Source organism: Eublepharis macularius, chromosome 4 (genome assembly GCF_028583425.1).
Source record: "Eublepharis macularius isolate TG4126 chromosome 4, MPM_Emac_v1.0, whole genome shotgun sequence".
NCBI lineage: Eukaryota > Metazoa > Chordata > Lepidosauria > Squamata > Eublepharidae > Eublepharis > Eublepharis macularius.
In genome coordinates this window covers 38,787,065-38,811,810 of record NC_072793.1, presented here as the reverse complement: position 1 = coordinate 38,811,810, position 24,746 = coordinate 38,787,065, and the positions used below count along the sequence as shown (strand labels likewise).

At 44.9% G+C, this 24,746-nt stretch overlaps 1 protein-coding gene across 3 annotated transcripts in view; it reads left to right on the top strand.

Moving 5' to 3' along the window:
- B3GNTL1 (UDP-GlcNAc:betaGal beta-1,3-N-acetylglucosaminyltransferase like 1) overlaps positions 1-24,746 on the top strand; it is a 302,350-nt gene that overhangs the window by 233,429 nt on the left and 44,175 nt on the right. For all 3 annotated transcript variants that reach the window (XR_008596943.1, XM_054978791.1, XM_054978790.1), the window contains exon 9: positions 11,963-12,098. Coding sequence is in view for 2 of the 3 variants with exons in the window: in XM_054978791.1 (XP_054834766.1) it covers positions 11,963-12,098 (136 nt within the window). In the remaining variant the exon portion in view is untranslated. The remainder of the gene's footprint in view (positions 1-11,962; positions 12,099-24,746) is intronic.

Genomic DNA, 24,746 nt, shown 5'->3' with positions numbered 1-24,746 from the left:
CTGGACTGCACTTGGTGGACATCGGCCTGCAGATCTCTGCGTGGAGGATCAACATTGCTGGACATCTGCACTGGTGGACTGGTAGGGTTGTTGTTAAATTTGGTTTTTGAGCTTATGTCTGCTGCTGTGCCTACCTGCGAGCATATGCTTTGGCTCTGTCTTTATGGCTTGGGCCGGGGGGGGGGGGGGGGCATTTTCTGGTTGGGCAAGAGGATATTGTTTGGGGGTTAGGGGGGCCAGCATTGATCGCAGTGCCTGCTTTCTTTCATGTTTCATTTTTCAAGTTTGAGTGTGGGGTGGGCATGAACTGCTGTTTCACAGGACTAAAAAATGAGTGTGCCAGCTTCTGGCCTGCACAGGCCAGAAGCTCTGCTGGGTGGATGTGTTTTGTTTTGCTGCTGGTTGGCCCTAGCCTTTAAGGGGGGGGGGCTGACTTGGCTTGTGCAACGGGGCCTTGAATTTTGGGGTTGCGTGTGCGGCGTGTGGTGTTGACTCTGCTAACATTTCCAATTTTCTTGACAGCATCGTGGAGGAGAGGAGGACCAGCTGCAAGACCGCCTGAACATCGCTGGACTGCAGGACTGGTGTTACTGTGAGCGAGTCCGGGTTCACATTTGGGTGGCCTTGGGGGTGGGTTCTTGCTAGCTTGGGAGGGGGGAGGCTCATCTTCAAAACACCACATCCACACCCCACACCGACATACCACAGATACATCGGTCCCGCTAAATAGTGTCTCTTAGGTAGGTAGGCCAGTTGGTAGGTGATCAGTGGATAATTGCCCTCAACATAATTATTAGGGAAACCGAGCCTAGTTTTTTTTAAAAAACTAAATAGGGACTCAGCAGGGAAAGCATTAGTGAGTGAGTGTTAGGTTTGAATTCTATATATATATATATATATATATAAAAATTTGTAATAGCTGTCAATAGGCTTCCCATTAGTGCCCCCATAACTAGGGTTCCACTGCCCATCTCTGGCACCCGTGGTGGTGCCAGGCCGGCCCGGGCATACTAGTGTGTGAGTGTTTAAGGCTTTGTCACCTGTTATTGGGGTTTAGGGCCAGCTCAATTCCAGAGGAATTCAGCTGATTGGCAGGCTCAGGTTCCCTGACATAAATAGGGTTGCTTAAAAAGGCACTTGATTGTTCATCTCCAAGTCACAGAGCCACTAGAAACACAGATTTATAGCAGGTTAGTTAGGTCTTGAAAACAAAGTTGACCTTTGTTTTCTAAATCTTTTCTGATTAGTTAGGGTTGAATTTGGGAGGGGAAAGTATGTCAGAGAGGAAAGCAGAGAGGGGCCCCGGGGGAAAGGCTAGGGAGAAATCTAGAGGGGAGGAGGGGAGGGGGAGGGGGACTGCTGCGGCAGCCCCTCCATCTGAGCGGAGGAGGCCCTCCCCTGCGCTGCTGCCGTTCACCAGCCTGGCTTCTGGTGACAGGAAGAGGGTTCGCAAGACTCTCTTTCCTGAGGCAGCTGCTGGAGGGCCACCCCCAACCCGGGTGCGTGAGGCAGGGGCTGGCACTGGGCAGGGGCCTGCTGCTGAGGCTCCTCCTCCTCCAGTGGTTGCGAGCCAGCTGCTGGAGGAGGGGCAGCATGTGGTGTCTCCTGGGATGGGCGCGGAGCACATGACTTTCCCTGCGCTCCCGCTCACCCCAGGAACCCGGAGGATGTTGGAGGAACTGCCCGTGAGACCCCCCCTGGGGCGGTCCACCCCAGTTTCCTCTGAGGCCAGCAGCAGGCCTCTCGCGGCTGTGCAGGAGGAGAGGACGCGGGAGGAAGAGGCAGAGACTGTGGTGGAAGAGCCCACATCTCTGCCCCTTCAGCCTCGTCCATCCCCACCTGCCCGGCCGAGAGTGGGACACGGTGTGTCCGGCCAGAGCACCTCACAGGAGGTGCCGCAGGGTGGTCCCGAACGCGCTTCTCCTGGGAAGCGTGGGATGCCCTTTTCCTCCGAAATCTGGAAGCACTTCCAGACAACGGAGGATCCCCGAGCAGCCCTGTGCCTGCATTGTAGGCAGCGCGTCAGCCGTGGCAAAGATGTGTGGCATCTCTCCACGTCTGGGATGAGGTACCATATGAAGAGGCACCACCAGGCGGTGCTTCTTCGGGAGGAGGGTTCGAGTGGCGCCGCACGGCCGCCAGCTAGCCAGAAGGAGGCAGGCTCCTCTGGTGCTCTCCCCCCAAGGGTACCTGCAGGAAAGGGACGCCAAGCCTCTCTCCCGGAGATGCTTGGTATGCAGGGCGCTAGTGTGCCCAGAGAGGGGATCCGGAGGGCGAGCAGGCGCATCACGCGCCACATCGTCAACATGATAGCAGTGGATGGGCAACCGTATTCCGTAGTTGAAGACTTCGGCTTCTCAGGGCTGCTCCAAGATTGCTTTCCCTGGTACGCCGTCCCTGCTCGCACGTCGTTGAGCAGATCGGTGGTGCCCTCGTTTTACAGGGCTGCCAGGGATCATGTGAAGGCACAGCTGTCCCGGGTTGCCGGGAGAACTGTGCACTTCACATCGGACATCTGGACCTGCCCAAGTGTGCAGCAAGCGTACCTCTCGCTTACTGCTCACTGGTGGGAACCCGAGTCGGTTCTGGGTGGGGGCCGGGGGGAGGTGCCTAGCACAGCTAGACAGGGAAGGATGCGAGACCGCCAGGCCGGCTACTGCAAGGCCTTGCTTCACGCCGAGGTGCTCGACGTGTCCCACACGGCGGAGAACATCGCTGCCACCTTAAGGAGACAGTTGGACGAGTGGATAGGCCAGGGACCCGCCACCGTGGGATGCATGGTGACGGACGGTGGCAAGAACATGAGGGCAGCGGCGCATCTAGTGAGCCGAGAGAGCGTCTACTGTGCCGCTCACAAGCTTCACCTAGTGGTGAGAGATGCGCTGGGGTTGGGCTCCTCGAAGGAACCCGTGGATACCCGGACCCGTGAACTCCAGTTACTTGTCCAGAAATGTCGGAGGCTCACGGGTCACTTCTCGCGCAGCGTGAAGGCCACGCACGAACTGCGCCAGACACAGGTCAGGACAGGTGTGCCAGAGCACGCTCTGATCACTGACGTCAGCACTCGCTGGAACTCCACCTGCGCCATGCTTGAGCGCTTGGTGGAGCAGCAGGCCGCACTCCACGCGTGGCTCTCCGAGCACCGCGGTGCGAGTCAGGTGGGTGAGTTCAACCGGGAGGATTGGCTCACCATCACCCAGACAGTGGAGGTCCTGAAGCCCTTCAAGGACTTCACTGTGGCGGTCTCGTCAGACACGGCGACCCTCGGTCTGGTCATTCCCCTGGTGCACACGCTCCAGAGGAATCTGGCCACCCTTGCAGACCGGGTCGCGCCCCGTGCTGACCTTGTTCCAGCGGTGCGCGCATTAGTGAGAAGGCTGCAGCAGGGCATAGCTGCCAGGCTAACTCCTCTCACTAAGGAAGAGTCATACATGTTGGCGACCATGTGTGACCCGCGCATAAAGGGCACTTTCGCCGAGCGGGACGGGAACCTCACCCAAGCCAGAGACGGGCTCTGCTCTTGGGTGAGGCGCAGGCAGGCCAAGAGGGGACGCCTGTCGACAGGGGGGACGCAAGAGGGGCCCTGCCGTGCGGGTCCCTCTGACGCCCCCTCTGCGCAGGCCCCCCCCGAGGCCACCACCAGAGTGCCGATGGAGATGGAGATGCTCCGGTGGGCCCTCGTCCCCTCTGGGGTCGTGAGGACCGTGAGAGAGGATCCGGCGGAGGCGATGGTCAGGGACTACCTCGCGGAGCCCTGCGAGTCGCTCTCCACCGATCCGCTCAGCTACTGGGCCAGGAAGGAGTCGGTCTGGCCGGACCTCTCCCTCGAGGCGCAGCGGCTGCTCTCATGCCCTCCGACGAGCGTGGAGAGCGAGCGCGTCTTTTCACATGCGGGCGACATTGTCGGCCCACATCGCACTCGCCTTCTCCCATGGAGAGTCGAGCAGTTGACCTTCCTGAAGGTCAACTCTCGCCTCTTCGATTTCTCAGGACTGGACTTCCAGAGTGACTGAGGTGAGCCCAACTTGTGGCCTGCATCCTCTATGAGTCCAATCCTTTGGAATCGCGCTCTCCCCTGTATAAAACCCTGTATATACAGTTAAAACCGGCCAGTAGAGGGAGGGTGGTTAGGAACCAGTGGCAAAGGGAAAACACCCAGCAATTTGAAAGCCCCCCCCCCAGGGTATTCAAAACATCTCCCATCACTGAGACATACCCTGTGGGACCAAATTTATTATGAGAAATAATGCCCCAGAAACATGGATTGCTACTGGAGGGAGAAACAGGTTAGATAGGGATTGCTTAGGTGTTTTTATCAGATGAACTCCTTGTAAAAAAAAATTGTAGAAGAATTGTTGTACTGTTTTTTGAAAGTTGATGTTCCGTTCATGTAAAAAAAAGGAAAAAAAACCAAAAAAAAATGTTGTGATTATGTTTTTTAAAAGTTGATTGAATGTTCATGTAAAAAAAAGGAAAAAAAACCAAAAAAAAATGTTGTGATTATGTTTTTTAAAAGTTGATTGAATGTTCATGAAAAAAAAAAAACCCAAAAAAATGTTGTGATTATGTTTTTTAAAAGTTGATGTTCTGTTCATGTAAAAAAAAGGAAAAAAAACCAAAAAAAAATGTTGTGATTATGTTTTTTAAAAGTTGATTGAATGTTCATGTTTAAAAAAAAAAAAATTTGATGTTAATGTTGGGTTTGCATGGTTGGGGGATGCGGGTAGAGTGGTGGATGGGCACCGGCCAATGATGATCTCTCACAGATGTTCCCAGGTAAATTCTGAGGCTGGTGTGGGGGTGGGGGGAGACCTCTGCAGAACTGCTCCAGAAATACCATTGTCCAGTGCCTTGGAAGTGCCCAGTTCAGCTTTGTGTGTCTGAACTGAAAGCACAGCCACAGGAAATGACATAGGTTCTGCTGGACCCTGTTGCAGTGGTTCCCCCACCCATTTAGTCATGTTATGGAGGGAGAGTTGTATTAGGCTGGTAGTTATGATCATCTTCTGTTTCCATGCCCTGTTGTGCCCGCTCACTATGTAACCTGCTGTAATGTTCAAAACTTTACTGTTTGTCCATTTCAAAAGAAAAATTGTGTTTAAGATTCTCTGATGTGTAGTTAATTGTGTTGTGTTGTGCTATCAGGGACAATAAGTGTAATATGTTGTGATTTGTTGACCACTTGTAATTTGAAAATGAGAAAATAAAGGTTTTTTAAACTTAATGATTGTGTGTCTGTGTTCCCTTCTTTGATGGGAGGTTGGTTCCCAGCATAGGGAACAATGGGGCAGGCTGGCCAGCCTGTTCCTGGGGTACTGGGTGTGGGGCAGCTGAGGGTGGTTTTGGTTCTGAGAGGGGCTGAGTGGAGGATTTGGGTCTGTGTGTGGCAGCTGGGGTGGGGGAACTGGGTTTGTGTGGGGCTGTAAGGAGTGGACTATGGGGGATGAGAGCACTGGTTGTCCCTTGTGCCCAAGTAGGCCCCTGCTACTGTCCTGGTGTGGGCTTCCATGCCTCTATCAGTTGCTGGCCCTCCTTTGCCATCTTTTTCTGAAATTTTCCTAGGGCTGCCAAACTCCTGGTTGGGCTTGAGTTCAGGTTAGAGAGAGTAGTTCCCTACAGAGAAACTGGCTGCTTCCAAGGGCAATCTCTTTAGAGGGCAAATGCGGACCATGGATTCTGGGGGAGATCCCTACTCAGATTTTCCTTTCCACAAGTCCCACCCCCAAATTGCCAGTAACTTCCAAGGCCAGAGTTTGCCACCCCAGAGAGATCCCGTTCCCACCCTCTTAGCCTTGGCATGAAAGTTGTAGCCCCCATGGAACGCTTCCAGGTTCCTGATTCCAAGCCCAATGACACCAATGTAAGACAATCCAGACCTCCATCAAAAATGGATTTTAAGTAGCAGTGGGATTGGGCTGCATTTCAGTCATTCACATATCTGGTTGTGTTCCCAAACATTTAGCTTATGTTTTTTTAAATCAGCGTATGGCACTTAAGGACACTTTTAAATGGTTCTAAAAACATTTTTTTATTATGAAGTATTTAATGTGGCATTGATCAAGGGCAGGCCTTTTGGCCAAATGAGCAGTATCAGTACAGTAAAATTTAGACAAAGCTCATAGGAGGAAAAAGCATTCACACTGTGAAGTGGGAAGAAAGTTTCAATTTACATGTACCATGGACTCCGAAAAAGACATGTAAGTGGCATCCAGACCAAATCAGGCCTGCTTTCTCCCTTGAAGATATCAATTGATGATAGTGCTTATGTCACATCATGAGAAGACAAGGTTCACTAGAAAAGACAATAATGCTAAGAAAAATTGAAGGCAGTAGGGAAAAGAAGAATACCCTAGATGTGGTAGATTGACTTCGGTTTGCAATACATGGACAAGGTTTTTGGGATACTGTGGAGCTCAATATAATTCTAAAGTACACCACAAGTGATTTGAATGCATAAAACATACAGACACATACACATAAAATGTATATACCCCCTCCCCACCAAATTAAAGGTTTATCTTATGCCCCGGTTTTCTCCCCCATGGGAACCTAGAGTGGTTTACACATTGCTGTTCTCCCTTGATTTGTTTCACCCTCATCACAACCAGGCTAACAATAGACAGCTGCTCCATGCCTCACATTGGAGTGACTCCACCGATGGCCTTCTTAGTTGTTGGAGGGGGTGGAGGGGGGGGGAGGAAGGAAACAACGCACTCCTGCCCACTCTATCTGGGGCCTAGGTGACCAAATTGCTTGGCCTTGGCAAGGAGCCAGTGGTGGGGCGGCACTGGTTCTGGGGCCCCGTCCAGAACATTTGTCCAGGGCCCCAAAATCACGTAGACTGCCTCTGGAAAACACAACACAATTGTTTACTTAGGCTGAGCCAAGAACATCCATCAAGCCTACAAGGCACAGAATCAGAGTCTGCCAGATTCTAGACCAACTCTCTAGCCATTGCACTACAGTGGATATCTAAAAATTGTTCATACCCCCACCAGCAACTTGAACATTTTTCTCCAAAAGGCACAACTTGGCTGGGTCTCAAAAAGGACTATGATGCATGGGCCTGTCAATGCATACTGGTACTAAGGCTCTGGCCGGGGGGAGGGGGGCATTGTGCCAATGCCACCCTGGCTTTGGAAGGGGACAGTAAAATAGAAGAAATAATCTAGCTTCAGTGCCTCCCCCCCTTCTCTGTCTCTCTCTCTCTCTATAATGTGAGTGAAAACATTACTATACCATCACTGAAGCCTACAGGATACTTAGGGTCTGTTCACACACGCATGATCATTTAATGGCAATGCTCTGGCATGATGATGTCTGTTCTAGGAGGTGATGTGATCATCACACAAGGCTGGGGAGCACGCACAATTCACAGCAGGCAGATTTGGGCCACAAGGGATCCTGCTTTGGCCTGTAGGGCCCAAATCAGCCCACTGCAAAGCACAGGCATACTCTCAGGGCAGCCAGATGACATCAGTGACATCACGGCAGCAGCCCCTGGAGCGTACCTTGAAGGCTCATTCACTGACTTTCCCCCTTCGGGGTGATAGGTGAGAGTGGGGGATCCCCCACCAAGGGGAAACGGATCCCTAATTGTGTCTGAGGTTGTGGAAATCAAATGGGTCATTACCTCCATATTGCTTCTGTCTTTGAGGGACTTACATGCACATTATATTTAACTCCAGATTTCTTGATTGTCAAGGAATGCATGTGGTGGGGGGTGGGGGGAAGGGTGGGAGAAGGGCACCTGAGGGTGAGGGTGGCATTTGGCATGCAAAATGCCACCCCTGGCAAGACAAGCCTCTCCCAGCTGTCAGTGGTAGAGATGAGAGCAGAGCACCCACTTGGGGAGGCCATGAAATGGCCCCCCCAAGTGGGAGCAGGCTGAGCCTTGGTGGGGGGATGGGAGGAAGGGTGGGAGAAGGGCCCCAGAGGGTTGGGGGGGGGGGGATTTTGTTGCTGTGGTTCCCCCCCATTAAGTCATGTTATGGAGGGAGAGTTGTATTAGGCTGGTAGTTATTATGATCATCTTCTGTTTCCATGCCCTGTTGTGCCCGCTCACTATGTGACCTGTTGTAATGTTCAAAACTTTACTGTTTGTCCATTTCAAAAAAAAAATTGTGTTTAAGATTCTCTGATGTGTAGTTAATTGTGTTGTGTTGTGCTATGAGGGACAATAAGTGTAATATGTTGTGATTTGTTGACCACTTGTAATTTGAAAATGAGAAAATAAAGGTTTTTTAAACTTAATGATTGTGTGTCTGTGTTCCCTTCTTTGATGGGAGGTTGGTTCCCAGCATAGGGAACAATGGGGCAGGCTGGCCAGCCTTCTCTGCGGGTGGTGGGGGGGTCAGGGGGGTGGTTGTCTGTGTGCCAGGGCAGGTGCTCTTTCCCAGGGACGATTTGGCACTGCCACCATTGTGGCACCCCTTGTCTGTGCAGAACTGCCCTGGGAAAGAGAGTTTAGGGGTTCCCAAAAGGGGAGGGCAGGCCAGCCTGTTCCTGGGGTTATGGTGGGTGTGGGGCAGGTAGGGGTGGATTTGGGTCTGTGAGGGGCTACTGGGGGGATTTGGGTCTGTGTGTGGCAGCTGGGGTGGGGGAACTGGGTTTGTGTGGGGCTGTGAGGGGTGGACTTTAGGGGCTGAGAGCACCTACTTGGGGAGGCCATGAAATGGCCCCCCCAAGTGGGAGCAGGCTGAGCCTTGGTGGGGGGTGGGAGGAGGGGTGGGAGAAGGGCCCCAGAGGGTTGGGGGGCATTTTGCATGCAAAATGCCACCCCTGGCAACACAAGCCTCCCCCAGCTGTCAGTGGTAGAGAATAGAGCACCTACTTGGGGAGGCCATGAAATGGCCCCCCCAAGTGGGAGCAGGCTGAGCCTTGGTGGGGGGTGGGAGGAGGGGTGGTAGAAGGGCCCCTGAGGGCTGGGGGGCATTTTGCATGCAAAATGCCACCCCTGGCAAAGGAAGCCTGCCTCTTCATTTTTTCCCCATAGGAAATAATGAAGAGAGATCAGCAGCAGCATGCTAACAATATGCTGCTCCTTTGCTTTCTTATGGGGAGGATGGGGGGACCTGCTTTGGGGGGCCATAACATGGCCCCCCAAAGTCCAATCTGTCTGAAACTTGGGTAGTTGTTAGAGAAGGGTTAGAAGAAGGTCCCCACCAATTTTGGGCTTATTTGGTGGGAAAATGCCTCCTCCAGGCGTCCTGAAAGACGGAGGCATTTTCCCAGCAAAAAAACCCGAAAGAATCCCGAAAGAATGCCGAAATAATGCCGAATCCCGAATCCCGAAAGAGATTCTTGTTTCGGCTTTCGGCTAATGACGGTAGAGAATCTTGTTTCGGGTAATCCCGAAACAAGAAAGCCGAAAGTTTTTTCCTTGCACACCCCTAGACATTTATTTTGAGGATCCCAGTGACTTTGTATGTATTGGGGGGTTGTTGTTTTTTATTTGTTCTAATGATAACCCTGCAATATACGAGAGAAAACAAACCGATTGTTCAAGCACAGGAGGAAATATAAAGTGTTAAAATTGCTTAGGTTTTTTAAACATTGACATCTATAAAATAAAAATCCATTTAAATCCCCAGAAAATGTGCAGTACTTTTTCTTGTGGGAAAGCAGGCCTTGGAAAGATAGTGCAATTACACATGGTCCAATTAGTTATGCCAAATTTAAGCATTTAAGGAATGAGCAATTACACAACACTTCAAGATGGGCAGTTCTGGCCTGGACATGTGTTGTTTATCTCACTTTTCTTTTTTTTCCTAAGTGTGTAATGGCATGTAGCCCTGACTAATCATTTTTTTTAAAAATCCAGACATTGGTGTGAGATTAACTATCTCTGGCCATAGTGCCAGTTCTTTAATTGGAACAAATTATGTGATAAATAAAATGTAGATGATTGTAAAGTAGCAATTCACAGAGCATAGGAGTTCTTGGGATATGAGTTCAGCATCTCACGAGCTGTTCACTGTGCCTTGATTCATGATGTCAACGACAGGAGTTTCTCAGCTGTCCTTATTGTCATCTGTGTGCCCATTAGATGAGCTTCTGCAGTGTACAAACATAATTTACTGTCTCCCTGTGTGTTTGTGTATAAAATTAAAATTATCTAAGAAAATTAAGTCCATTTGGTAGCTGTGATGAGGTTTCATTGTTCTACCTATAAACGGCTTTTTTTCAGGGGGAACATGGGGGAACGGAGTTCCGGAACCTCTTGAAAATGGTCACATGGCCAGTGGCCCCGCCCCTGATCTCCAGACAGAGGGGAGTTTAGATTGCCCACCACGCTGCTCGGCGGCGCAGAGGGCAACCTAAACTCCCCTCTGTCTGGAGATCGGGGGCGGGGCCACCGGCCATGTGACCATTTTCTCCAAGGGCAACCAACTGAGTTCCACCACCTCTTTTCCCAGAAAAAAAGCCCTGCCTATAAATATTCCCTTATCTTGTCAGTTTGTTTTTTTTAAGAGTTGTGTGGCGTATGGCAATCTAGGCTAGGACTAGGTAATGGCCTTAGAGGAGGTGAATCTGAGGAATAATTTCGGGTATGAGGTGCTAAATCCTAGTATTTGATGTTCTATAGATGGTGGCTCAAAACTGCAGGCTATGCAAATAGTGACATTCACCAACTAACTATTCCCAACAATGATATGCTCTCAGAATCTTACATGGGCCCTCAGGATGATTAATATCACATCTGACCATCTACTTGTTTTATGAATCACGAAATTTCTGAACTAGAAATTGTTCAAACCTAATTTCATCCAGTCATTATAATTGCAGAAGCATCTTCCATACATAAACAATGAAATCCTAAGCAGAGTTACTCCAACCTGAGCCCATTGTAACTCTGCTTAGGATTTCACTGCCAAACCATTAATAGATTGATATGTGAAATCTGTTTTATAGTAAACCTACAGGGAATGGGAGGAACCCACAATATATGATGTTTTATATTTTTGCTAGAAAAGGAATACGTTTACTAACACTCAAATTGATCATGCGGCACTTGAGGTATTTCATCTCCTGATTTTTGCATCTTTATACCCCTTGCAACTCTCCATCTCATTTGTAACACCCTTTCCAAACAACAGAAAAAAAGTGATGTATTAGTACCTGCTGCAGTTCAATAAATTTTATTACATTTCTCGGGTTACTCTTGCCAAGGCGAGGTAATAGAGGGCATTTTCATTACTGCTTTAAAAAAATTAAGGGGAACACATTAAAAGAGCATGATATTTTTGTAAAATGAAAAAAAGTCAGGAAGAGAAAGGGGAATCACAAAATGGAAAGGATACCATTTTTAGAAATGCTACATTCTTTAGTGTTTGTGTTGCTCAGCACCAGTGATATTATTTACTCTAGATGTCTTGTCTTCACTCCTGCATTGGGGACCTCAGGTGGTTCAGAGAGCCTTACCTGCTGGGTCACAACTCACAAGCCTTTCTGAGATATCATTTTTTCCCTTTGTTTAAAGATAAACCTGCTGTTAGCATACTTGCATAGTAAGGAAGAGTTCTGTGGCTCATATCTCTCTTTGTACATCCACTGAGAGAAGCAGCAGTATGGTGAGGTGGGTCACTCAATGGTCAATTCCTTTGAAGCCTAGCCAGCTCTCCCTGGCTGCTCTGTTCCCCCACCCCCAGGCACAGTCTCCCTACCTCCACACCACCCCTTTCGTTTAGCCCTTCAGTGTTCTTGCTGTGCAGAGTCCCCACTGGGGAGGTCATAACTCTGACTCCCCCTCTCCATGTTACACGACTTCCTGCCACACACTTTGAGTCCAGGGGCACCTTAGAAACCAACAAGATTTTCAGGGTGTAAGCTTTCAAGAGTCAGAGCTTCTTCAGACATTGTGTTGCTAGCATTGCTAGCCTGTGTTTTCTGTGTGTGTTTGAAATGTGTGATGTCTGAGTAAAATGGACCTTTGCTCACTCCCATTTTCCGAATTTTTCAGGGAAACCATCTGGACATACCGTCTCCTGTTCCTGGAAGAGAGAGTCCTCAGTCACTGGACATATTTCACCATTTGGAATGCTGGTAAACAGGGCAAGAAGCTCTTTAGAAGTTTATCTCCCACTAACCAGAAAAAAGTAAGTTTGCAAGGATTTAGAGGTGGGTGCCACCTTAATGAATACTTAATCTTCCTTCAATATGTTTTAAAATTCACTTGTTAACAGTTTAAATAGAACTTTCTTTTTTTTTTGAAAAAATTTTTTTATTGGGTTAGAATCCGTTATTTTTAACATTACATTCAATTTTCCCCAAATTTTTCACTTCTAACCCCCTCCCTTTCCCCCCCTTTTGTTGACTTCCAACAGCTTTCCCACCCTTTGTCCCTTTTCCCTTACTTCTATTAAATTCCTCTATCTAAAACAAATATACATTCTCCATTATACTAAGCAGTACATCCTTAACTACTTTTCTTATTATATGCCCAAACTGTAAGTCTTTGTTTCCATCTTGGATAAACAATTTATCCCCTTTCCAGTTTTAAATATTTCTATATATCATAAACCTATATATCATAAACCATAAAAATCTTACATTTAAATCAAACAATTTGACTTATTCTCTATATATTACTCATTGTATCTTTTTATGGTAATTCTATATAACTCATCACATAGTCAATCAATTTGACTCTTCTGTGCATTCAGTTTGGTGCATTATACAAATCTTATCAAAGAAAGAAAATATTGTTGGTTACTCGATACTTATATTTAAACCTTGTCATTAATTATTTTCTATCAATATTCTATCTATTAACCTATATATATCTATATATATATCAATCTGTTAATCTAACTGCTTATAAATTCACATTTATCTCTTCCCCCCTCGGTAAAGTCACCCCTCTCTACATTTTATTATACTTCAGTAGTTCTCAAACTGCCACAGTTTTCCTCCCACCTCCCATTTCTTCTCCAGATATTGTTTCAGCTTCTCCCAATCTGTGTTAAACTGCCCTGAGTCCAGATTTCTCAGTTTTCTTGTCATCTTGTCCATTTCTGCCATATACAGCAATTTGTAAATCCAATCTTCAATAGTTGGCACTTCTTGTACTTTCCATTTTTGCGCATACAAAAGTCTAGCTGCTGCTGTCATATAAAATATCAACGTCCTATGATGGGCTGGAATTCCCTCCATTCCCAAGTTTAGTAGCAGGAGTTCTGGGTTCTTATTTATTTGAAATTGTAAAATTTCACTCATTTCTCTTATTATTTCCCCCCAGTACTGCCTAGCTACATCACACAACCACCACATGTGATAGAGGGAGCCCTCATGCTTCCTACATTTCCAGCATTTATTAGAAGTGTTCAAATTCCCTAGCGCAATCTTCTTTGGTGTCATGTACCAACGATAGATCATTTTGTAAATATTCTCTTTAATATTTATACATGTCGTTGTCTTCATTGTAGTCTTCCACAAGTATTCCCATGCCTCCATTGTTATCTCTTTATTAAAATTTATAGCCCATTTCACCATTTGTGTTTTAACTGTCTCATCCTCAGTATACCATTTCAACAGTACTTGGTATACCTTGGATATTCTTTTCTTGTCCTCTTTAAAAAGGGTCTGCTCTAGTTCCGAATTCTCTATTCGTATACCTCCCTTTACAGAGTCCGAGTTATACAAATCTCTGATCTGTCTATACTGGAACCAATCGTAGTTCGGTGATAGTTCCTCTTGCGTCTTTATTCTAAGTTTAGATGCTTCTATTTTAGTTATTTCTTTGTATGTCAAACATTGTCGTTCGTTGTCAACAGCTCTCGGGTCTATCACCTCATATGGAACCACCCACCAAGGAGTTCCTTCTTGTAGGTAAATTCTGTACTTCTTCCAGATTGTATATAGACTTCTCCGTACAAAATGGTGCAGGAACATCGAGTTGGCCTTTACTTTGTCATGCCATAGGTATGCATGCCATCCAAATATTTTTTTATATCCCTCTAGGGCTAATAGTTTCTTGTTCTTTAATGTCATCCACTCTTTCAACCAAACTAGGCAGATTGCATCGTGATAAAGTCTCAGATTGGGCAGTTGCATTCCGCCTCTTTCTTTTGGATCTTGTAAAACTTTCATTTTCACTCGAGGCTTCTTGCCTGCCCATACAAAATCCGATATTTTCCTCTGCCATTTTTCAAATTGTTTAGAGTCTCTGATGATTGGTATTGTCTGTAGCAAAAACATCACTCTTGGTAACACATTCATCTTAACCGCTGCAATCCTACCCAACCATGACAGGTTGAGCCTATTCCATTTAATCAAGTCTCTCTCAATCTGAATCCACAATTTTTCATAATTATTCTTGAACAAATCTATATTCTTTGCAGTCAGTTCAATTCCCAAATATTTCACCTTACTTGTTACTTCACAATCCGTTGTTTCCATTAACAATTGTTGTTTCTGCTTAGTCATGTTTTTGCATAGTATCTTTGACTTCTTTTTGTTAATGAAGAAACCTGCCAAATCTCCAAACTCCTTGATCTTATCTATCACTTTTGGCATGTTCTCCAGTGGGTCCTCTACAATTAACATTATGTCATCCGCAAATGCTCTGACCTTGTATGAATAGTCTTTTATTTTTATTCCTCGAATTTCCTCGTCTTGTCGTATTTGTATCATCAGAATCTCCAATACTAAAATGAACAACAGTGGAGACAATGGGCAACCTTGTCTTGTTCCTTTGCTTATAGTCAATTTCTTGGTCAATTCATCATTTACCACAATTGCTGCAGTCTGGTCTCTATAAATTTCCTTAATTGCTCTGATGAATCTTTCTCCTAATTGTAGCTTTTCCATAGTGGCAAACATAAAGTCCCAGTTTAAGTTGTCAAATGCCTTTTCAGCGTCAACAAAGAAGAAACCAACCTCTTTATCACAACGCTTATCATAATATTCAATAGCATCAATCACTGTCCTTAAATTGTCTCTTATTTGTCTGTCTGGCAGAAAGCCTGCTTGCTCCTCCTCTATGACTTCCGAAAGCCACCCCTTCAGTCTCTCCGCCAGTATCTTCGCAAAGATTTTATAGTCATTGTTGAGTAACGATATAGGTCTGTAATTTTTCACACTAGTCAAGTCTTGGCCCTCTTTTGGGATCAATGATATGTTCGCTTCAGACCAAGTGTCTGGAATCCTTTGGTCCCTTAAAACTCCATTGATCACCTCCTTTAGGAATGGTGCCAGCTCATTGGCCATAGTCTTATAAAATTTAGCTGTAAGTCCGTCTGGCCCTGGCGCCTTTCCTAGATTTGCAGATTGTATTGCCTTACTTATTTCCTCATCCGTTACTTCACTGTTCAGTTTATTTCTCCAAGCGTCCGAGATTTCTGGAAGTGTCGTTTTCTCCAAATATGACGCTATTGAGTCTTTATTTACTTCTTTCTTATTATACAGTTTAGCGTAGAATTTATAAAAGGCTCTACTAATGGTATTCTGTTCCAAATACGTTTTGTCATCTTCACAAATTTTATTTATTGTTTTCTTTTCCCTTCTTTTCTTCAGTTGCCATGCCAGGTACTTCCCAGGTTTATTTGCACCCTCAAACACTTTCTGATTCAGCCTTTTAAGATTCCACTCCAATTCTTTATTACTCATTGCTGTTAGCTGTTCTTGCAATATTTTAATTTCCTGGTATAATTTCTTTTTCCCTGGTCTCTTTTTTAACTGTATTTCCTTGGTTTTTATTTTCTCCTCAATCTCTTGTCTCTTCTCCTCTTTCTTCTTTCTCGCTCTACCATTTAAATCCATTAGTATGCCCCTTATAACCGCCTTATAAGCATCCCAAACTTTATCAGTTGGTACTTCTTTATTCACGTTGTATTGAATGAAAAACTTTGTCTCTCTTCTCAATATTTCCATATTCTCTTTTTCCTGTAACAAATCCTCATTTATTCTCCATGCTTTCCTTTTCCTCCTTTTCCCCAGCTTCCACATAATTGGGTTGTGATCTGAGCCTACCATCGGCATTATTTCTACATCTTTAGTCCATAACGCCAAATCTTTTGAGGCCCAGATCATGTCAATTCTTGATAACGTGGAATGCCTTGCAGAATAAAAAGTAAACTGCTTACTTTTAGGATATTCTCTCCTCCATACATCTTCAAGAATCTCTTGTTGAATCAACTCAAAAAAGAGCTTTGGTAATAGTCCTCTTTTCTTTTGTGTCATTGTAGTCTTTTTATCCAGTTCCAAGTCTGTCACTCCATTGAAGTCTCCAGCAAGAATTATTTGGTCATATGAAAGATCATCTAAATGCTTCCTCAAATCCTCAAAGAAGCTCTCTTTTGCACCGTTGGGTGCATAGATTCCGACTACCAACACTCTCTTTAAATTCCAAGTACATTCCACTGCTACATATCTGGCTTCCACATCTTTCATTATAAATTTTGGTTGTAGCTCCTCTTTTACATACAACACCACTCCTCTTTTTTTCTTACTTGAGGCCGCTACAAAGTCTTTGCCCAATTTTCCCAGTTTTAGATATTTTACATCCTGTTTTCGAATATGAGTCTCTTGCAAACAAACAATATCACATTTTTGTTTTAATAGCCAGTGAAAAATATTTTTTCTCTTATTCGGTGAATTTAGTCCATTTACATTCCAAGATAATACTTTACACTCCATATTCATAATCTTGTTGGTAAGTCTTTTTCATTGTCCCTTATAAATCGCTCCATCTCCCGCTCAGATCTGATACGCTTTTTAGCGCCTCCAAATTCGAAGGACAAACCCTCTGGGAGCTCCCATCTGTACCTGATTTTCATGTCCTTCAGCATCTGGATTAGCCCTTTATATTTTTTCCGATCTAGTAACACTGATCTGGGTAGTTCCTTCATTATGATAATTGTCTTGCCATCGATCTCCAATGGATCTTGAAACTGTTTAGTCAGAATCTTCTCTTTCATGTTTCTTGTTGTGAATTGTACAATCACGTCTCTTGGTAGTTTCCTCTGGGTTGCAATTCTCGAATTCACACGATATGCCACATCTAGGATAGCCACAACATCCTCCTCCTCCTTCCCCAGGTATTCAGCTAACACCTCCGTCATCTGTTCTTGCGCTGTCTTTCCTTCCACTTCCGGCAGGCCGCGAAATCTGAGCTGCTTCTCCATATGTCTGCTTTCCGCAACCGCCATCCTTCCCCTCATCAGCCTCATCTCTGTTTGTTGCGTATCTGCTAGGTTCTCCATCGCTCCTTCTACTGTTTTAACTCTCTGCTGCGTCCCTTGTAATTCACTTTGTATTGTTTCCATACCTTTCTTCACTTCTGACAGCTCCGATTTTACTTCTGACAGCTCCGATTTTACTGTCTGTTTAACCTCTTTAATCAGCTCCAATTTCATGTCTTTAAATTCTTTAATCACCTCCAAAAGTTTTTTATCCAGGTTTTCTATTGCCGATTGCCACTCTTTCTTCGACATCGTGGGGCTTGCTTTAGCTCGCTCCCACGAGTCCGCTCTCTTCCTTAACTCCGTGGCGTTAAATTTAGTACCTTTTTTATTTCAAATGTCCCGGTCTTCTTGCATAAATTAATTTTAAAGGGTCCAAAATGTCGGGCGTCTTTTCTCTATGGTCTCTCTATGATTTTATAATCCAATATGGCCTACTTCCTTTTCCGCTGAGGCCGCGGCCCTTCCCCTCTCAAAGATGGCGATTCCCTTCTTCCTGCCCTCCAGCCAGGGCCGCTTCTCTCCAGCCACTCTATTGTTGTTACGCACTTCCTGTCTCCCGTCTTCCCACAGCAGATCTCGCGATGGTGTCTTTTTCTCACAGCTCCAAAGCCACAGGTATTCAAAACAATAGTCCGATTTCTTTAATAACTTCTTTAAACTTAGTCTCTTTTCTAATACAACTCCTGCCGAAGCTTCCCCTCCTTTTCACTAGCCTGTTGCAGTTTAAAAGTCTACTTTTTTTCCTCTCTGTTTTTATCAATCTGTCCCGTATCGGAAGATAGTGATCTTTACCTTCCCTTCACTTTTCTCGGGTTGTAATCGCTGTTTCGATTTCAGATTCTCCTTTCCACTTCTTCCCCCAATCGAAGCTTGGGTATGCAGGTCTTATGCCAGCCGAGTTGGCCCCAAAACTGCCGCAGAGATTGTAGCCGACCCGTCTCAGGGTGGGACCTCAAGGATCGGGAGGGGACCCGTTGTGTAGAGCCCCCCCTCGTCCGAGATCAACGCGCCCTAGGGTCTCGAGCGTTCTTTGCCTGCTCTCCGCCTGAGAGCAGTCGGCCGCGGGCTATTTTCACCCCGCCGGCCGCTTAAAACGGCAGTCCGGTCAGCTCCGCAAATGGAGCTGCGTTAGACCTCCATAGATCCCAAACCGGAAGTCCAGTTTAAATAGAACTTTCCACAATTATCTGTGGTTTAGAGAAAACTTAAGCACACTTTAAACTCCTGAGCATTGGGTGTTCAGGTATTTTTAGCCAACATGTATGAACCTAGCTTCTTGTAGCTCTCATTTGCCTAACTTGCTTCTCCCACCTCTTCCTCCTCCATTTCTTATATGAAGCTCCATGCAGGAACTCCCATTAGAAACTAACTCCAGTTACTAATTAAATGGGACCCTCCCCTCAAATATACCAGGATACTAAACTAGAGTTTAATCTAGTTTCAGAGTGCCACTTTGTGGTAATGAAAAGTAAATTTGGTTAACCTGTACACCTGCATTCATACGTAATGGATAAACTGAGTTAGTTTTCGACTGGAATTCTCTGCACATGAAAGAAGGGGGGAAGGGAGGAGCGTTCGTGTGATCCTGGCAACAAACCATATTTGTGCATAAAACTCATGTTTAAAAATGAAGTAACTAAGCCAGGGAACAAGCTCTATCTAGTTCATGAAAGATAATAACATTCGATTTATATAACATTCGGTTTATATACCGCTCTTCAGGACAACTTAATACCCACTCAGAGCGGTTTACGAAGTATGCCATTATTATCCCCACAACAAAACACCCTGTGAGGTGGGTGGGGCTGAGAGATGCTACTATGGTGCTATGCAGTGTGGCATGTCAACTTGTTTTATGTAAGATTTGCTACTATTCTGTCCTTTTAAGCAGCCCAAATAGTTGCAACAGTTTTATGGTATACCAAGTAAGTTTGTAGCACGAAACTACAAAATGATGCTGTTGAGCACAGTAATGGTAAAATAGGGTCATCTGAGGCACACTATGAGTTGTTACAATACACATTTTTGTGTAGTAAATTGTAAAAATATATTTCCTGTGATCCAGTGAATCACTTTTCATTCCTTTTTGTGTATCAAGCTCTTGTTGACAAATCTAGAACCCTGTTTCCTTCAGAGTTTTTCTTTTGTTGATAGGCCCTCAACAAATCTGTCTTCAGTTGTTCATCAATAAACTTAAATCAAACAACATCTTTTGTAGAAATAGTGGGACACAAATGTCTCATAGTCTGATTTGCAACCAGTTTCTTCCTAAATTTAACTATTAGCATGCTGTTAAGGTCCTGTGCAAACAAGGAACATTTGGGTAAATATGATACCTGCCATTGCCACTCTGTTTTTCCTTATAGTTCTGAAAAATAAAGGATCAAAGATTGACATGAAATGGTTGTCTCCTATAACCAGACTAGAAACATTCCTGTATTCCCAAACATGTTTTCCCACTGGGGACAAATACAAGGAGAAGGCATGAGGGAGAAGAAACAGTAACCTGGTTAGTCAGCGACCCTCAGACCACCCAAACAGAAAATTAAAAGTAGATTCAGAGTCACACTTGCTGGGTGGGAACAACAGTACTGCAGTACTGCACATTTCCTATAAACATTTATTGAACAGAGACTTATCTGTCTTATCCTGCAAGTTAACTTCAGTTAGTATCAGGCCTCTAAAGAGGAGAGAGACTCTGCACTGGGTTCTGTAATTTTTTTGAGAAAGAGAATAAGCTCTAAATACCTCAAGAAAGATGCCGTTTGGGTGGCCATGTTGTGGTTCTTGATGATATACCCAACATTAAAGATGAAAGCCCTTAATTGCAGGTTTAGAATCTTTGGGGTCCTAATTTCCAGAGGACATACTTTCCACCTTGTTGGGAGACTTTTCCTCTCACTTGCTTCCTCTCACCAACTGCGAACTGCCCCATTAATTTGAGATTATTCACCTCTCTCTCTAAATTTTAGAAAATTTTACTGGTGATGCAAATACTTATGAATCAAGAAACATTTACTTTGGGATTCTTTTGTTCATTTGGTACCAGACACTAAACGATACTAAAAATATGTGGAAGTCTTTAAGTTGCACCATTGTTCATGGTATTAAAGCATATAAAATAAGAAATAGAAACTTGTGATGCTGATGAGCAAGATCTGGGTCCAACAGCACCTTAAAGGCCAACTAGAATCTCCAAGGCATTGCTTGAGATGAACAGTAGCTGTGTAACAGTATCTTGTTTGTTTTTTTAACGGCATTTTGATTTTGCCTTGCCCAACAAATAGCGAGCAATGTCCAAAATCCAGAATATAAACTAAACTTAAGACACTCTGTGTTTGCATATCAGTGATCCATCTGAGAACACAAACTGTGAACTTCTGAACATGATAAAATAATCAGTTTCATTTAGCAGAGGAAAACTGATTGTGGTTTGACTAGCATCTTGTTTGTATTGGGTGGAAGTAGTTGGAATCTTGTCTTAATGCTTTATCACCAAAGCCACCTCCCTGATTTGTAAATGTAGCAATGGAAGGGTTGCTGCATTACAGCAGATGCCAGACACATGTAAATAATTATTTCTTTTTTAAGCTGACTAACTTGTCCGCTCCAAACTGTGGAATCATCTTAGTCACTTGAGTGCCGTTTACAAAATGGTTTGATGTTGCTATGGAGATTTCATCATTTTTCTCCATTGTTTTGCAAGAGGTTCTGCGAAATCCCTTGATTTCCTTTCATTTCCAAATGCCAGCTGATGAGTCTGCAAAAATGAGGAAATGGTAAAGAGAGATGGTGTGGGGGAAGGTGTGGTGCGTTGACCTCATTCAAGGAAAGGCCTGTGAAATGAAACACGACAATTCAGGAGAACTCTGTGGCAGTCCTTTGTTTGCTTAGCATTTCTTACTGGTTGAAAATGCTCCCTGTGGTGAGCGAAATCCAGTTTCCTAAACCTAGTTTGCAATTGGCGTAGTCATCTCTGATAAATATTTGTGTCTTCTGTAGCAGAACACACTGGAAAGCCGTGATGTGACCCCAGAGAGAAACGATGGCGCAAGAGCAGATTACTGCAGCTGTCTGCCTGTGGGTGTTTCATCACTGGGCGTCAGTTTTTCCTTTTATTGCAGAAAGAAGTTCTCCTCGTTGTTGGTGCATCTGTGATTAGCTGAGATGCTGACATTCTTCCAGGCTGACCTTTACATAACATTTGCTTTGGAAACACTATTGGCCAGAATATTATTTTGCTTCTATCAAGGTTGTAATTAGGCTTATTTCTTTTTTGCTCTTTGGTGCTATTGATAAACAGCTGGAATATTTAACCAGTTCAGTTCAGAATGTTGTGCTTATTCTCCTACTATGTATTGGATTCTACAAGAGGGAGGGGGATCTTGCCCGATTTTCCTCTTTGGCATACTTCATCTTGTGTGGCTTTTTTGTCTACAAAGGTCCTGCAATTCCCAGCATAGCCTTGGAGGGGGGGGCGGCGATCTCAGGCCAGTAGAAAACCTGGCAGGATCCAGCTTGTCAAGTTGAGGCTTCTTTAAAATGGAAGTCCCTGTGACAACTGTTCAATATACTTGATTGCTTTTTTAAAATAAGCCTCATAGTAGAGGTAGTAGAGATCTGTGGGAAAAATGAGTTGTCAGAAGGATCCAGCCCATGTTAGAAATTATGTTCTACCACAAGCTAGCTCTGTCCAGCATGTTGGGCCTTTCCTTTAAATCTTGATTCCTTATCCCAACCAAAAAAAGTGTGTATGACCGCCTCTGTTTCCAGCCATCTCTTTTTACCATTTCATCTCCCCTTTCTTCACCTGCAAGAAGTTCAAAAGAGTCTGAGGTATCATACCTGAATAGCCCAGAAGTGCTGTTGCTTGATAATCTGACCAGCCATGGATTAAGATATTAGTCTAGTTTCAGCAGTGTTGCATTCTACCTAAAGAAGCAAGTTTGCGGACAGGACAGACGGGATGGGGGACTGTTATGACCATGTATACAGATGACTGTAAAGGTCTCTGCAGTATGTTGTGCCTTTACTCAACTACAGTTTGTTCACCAGTTGTAGTTAGTTCTTGAAGAGCATGATCCGCCATGCTCAAACCCTCTCCAAATTTCAGAAATCTGATGCCTTTGAAGACTGTCCAGAAGCTTCAATTAATGAAATGTGGTAGCAAGCTTGTTGACCATCAGGAGCACATCTGAAAGATAATAATAATAATAACAACAATAACAACAATAACAACAACAACATTCGATTTATATACTGCCCTTCAGGACAACTTAATGCCCACTCAGAGCGGTTTACAAAGTGTTATTACACAAAGTGATCTGTATCAGCTGCATTGTTGTTTATTGTTTCTAATCAAAACTAAGTGCTTGTTATCAGTCTTTAAGTCCCAGAACCATTTTGGTCCAAAGCCTCTTCATTCCAGGTGAGCCCGCCCATCAGTTGTCTTCAGCGGTGACCCACCTGTATATGCCCCTCAGTGTTGCAGTCACTAAAGACAAGAGTTTTCTCTGCTGGAGCACCTCACCTGTACAATCCTCCCCACCCTAGCTGCTGGCCTGGCTCCTATTCTTTGTAGTTTTAAGTGCCAGGTGAAAACTTTCCTGTTTATTCAGACTCGTTATTAATTCTGTTTAGATCCATGGGAATTATTCCTTATTGGCTGCTGTGTTGCATTGTTCTGTTTGTGTAAGAGGATGAAGGAGCAGAGTCTTGAAGTGGTAGAGTGGACTTTACTTCCTCAGATTACAGGTGGGGATTCATGGAGGATTACATTTTGGAATACTCACTTAGGTTTTAAAAATCTTTCAAAAATAGAAAAACAGCACAACAAATAAAGAAAGGGAGCAGAATTTTTCTTCTTGCCTTGATAGTTTTGTCTTTGCATGGAGGGTTTTTTTAAAACATGAAGGAACATTCAAAGCTGGAATGCACCCCCTGAAGTTTCAAATGGTGCTTTTTATTCTTCCACCTCATTATGGCCTTGTTCTACTGCATGTGCAGACTATTCTCCCTCCTCTTCATCACCTAAGCAACCTTTCCTCTGAGGGCCAAGCTACAAGTGACGAATGACACTTGAACGGCAAGTGAACAGACTCACGTGCATTCCTCCCTGTTCACTTGCACTCCACTCACACAAGTGATCGAGTGGAGCGCAAGTGAACAGGGAGGAATACACGTGCCATTCACTTGCCGTTCAAGTGTCATTCGTCACTTATAGCTTGGCCCTGACTCCTTTCCTGCTGAGTCAAATGTCCCAATTGTTTTCCCCTTCTCCCAGTTTCCCTTCTGTCCTTTGCCTCCAAACTCCTAGAACATTCTGCTTTCCCCTGCTGTCTTCACTGTCTCTCATCCAACTTATCTTTTGGCCCACTTCAGTCTGACTTCTGTTTGTTCCCTTTGAGACTCCGCTTGCTTGACTGATGCTTCTGCTTGAATGTCTTGCTCTCATACTCAGTATGCCTATAACAAACACGTATTTGCTTGCACAAGATCCTTCCTTCTTTATTCACTGCCACCACCATCCAGCATGCTTCTTACTTTCTCTGACCCTCCACTAGAGGCCAGCTTGCATCAGAGAAGGAAAGAATGACACCGGGGAGGGGGAATTCAAACATGCTTCTTGCCACAGCTAGGCAAACTCCTTTCCACCTTTTTCCTAATCTTGATTTTCTGTAGCACAAGATCAGAGTTGCAGAAATTTGCCCCTAAACTGTTTGGTCCAACTTTAAAAATGTATTCACCACAGAAGAGATTCAAGAGGGAAAGAAGGAGGGAAATAGAGAATATAGTTTCAAAAGAAAAGAACAGAGTTTCAGAGAAAGCAATACTAGGCAGTCATCCCTAATGCACGCTTACAAATACTGTTCCAAGGTCTGTTCCAGAACTTTGCTGACATTCAATCAATAAAACCCCTCCGTTGTCCTGGCACTTCTGAAGGGTTTCAGGAGAAGAGGGGGAGCAGGGTTTGACCACGGCTTTTTTCACTTGGCCCTTCGCCTCATTGAGGAGAACTCTGCAAAGGGGCACTGGCTTGAACCAGATTCTTGTAGTTTGGACAGGTTAATTAGTAATAATTGTGTCCATTGTCTCTAGAGGATGTGCTCATTAAAGCCTTCTACATTACATGTATTGAAATCAGTTTGCTAGAGGGGGAGGAGCACCAGTGCATGAGCCTGTGCGCCATTGCTGGTTCAAGAGCTATAGCGTCTGTGTGTATAGGATCCTTCCCTGTGATTTGGGACTGTTCGATAAGGCTGTTTCAGGCCCAGGCCCTCACAGAGGTGATAGGGAAAAGGCAACTCTTTAGGCAAAATAGGACTCTTTACTATTTTCCTTCCTTGTCAGAAGGTTCCCCCTTCCAGAATCCGGGCAATGCTGGCAGGGCTTCTGAGTTCAGCCTTGCCTGCTGGTGTCCTGGCAGCCTTCTGCTGCCAGCACGCCCTCATGGGATGTGAGGCGGGCAGCACTTCTAAGAGGCCCCTCACCCACCCATGTCCCTCCAGAGCCCATATGGAGCAAGGACCACTTGCATGGGGCACCTCGCCCACTCACGTC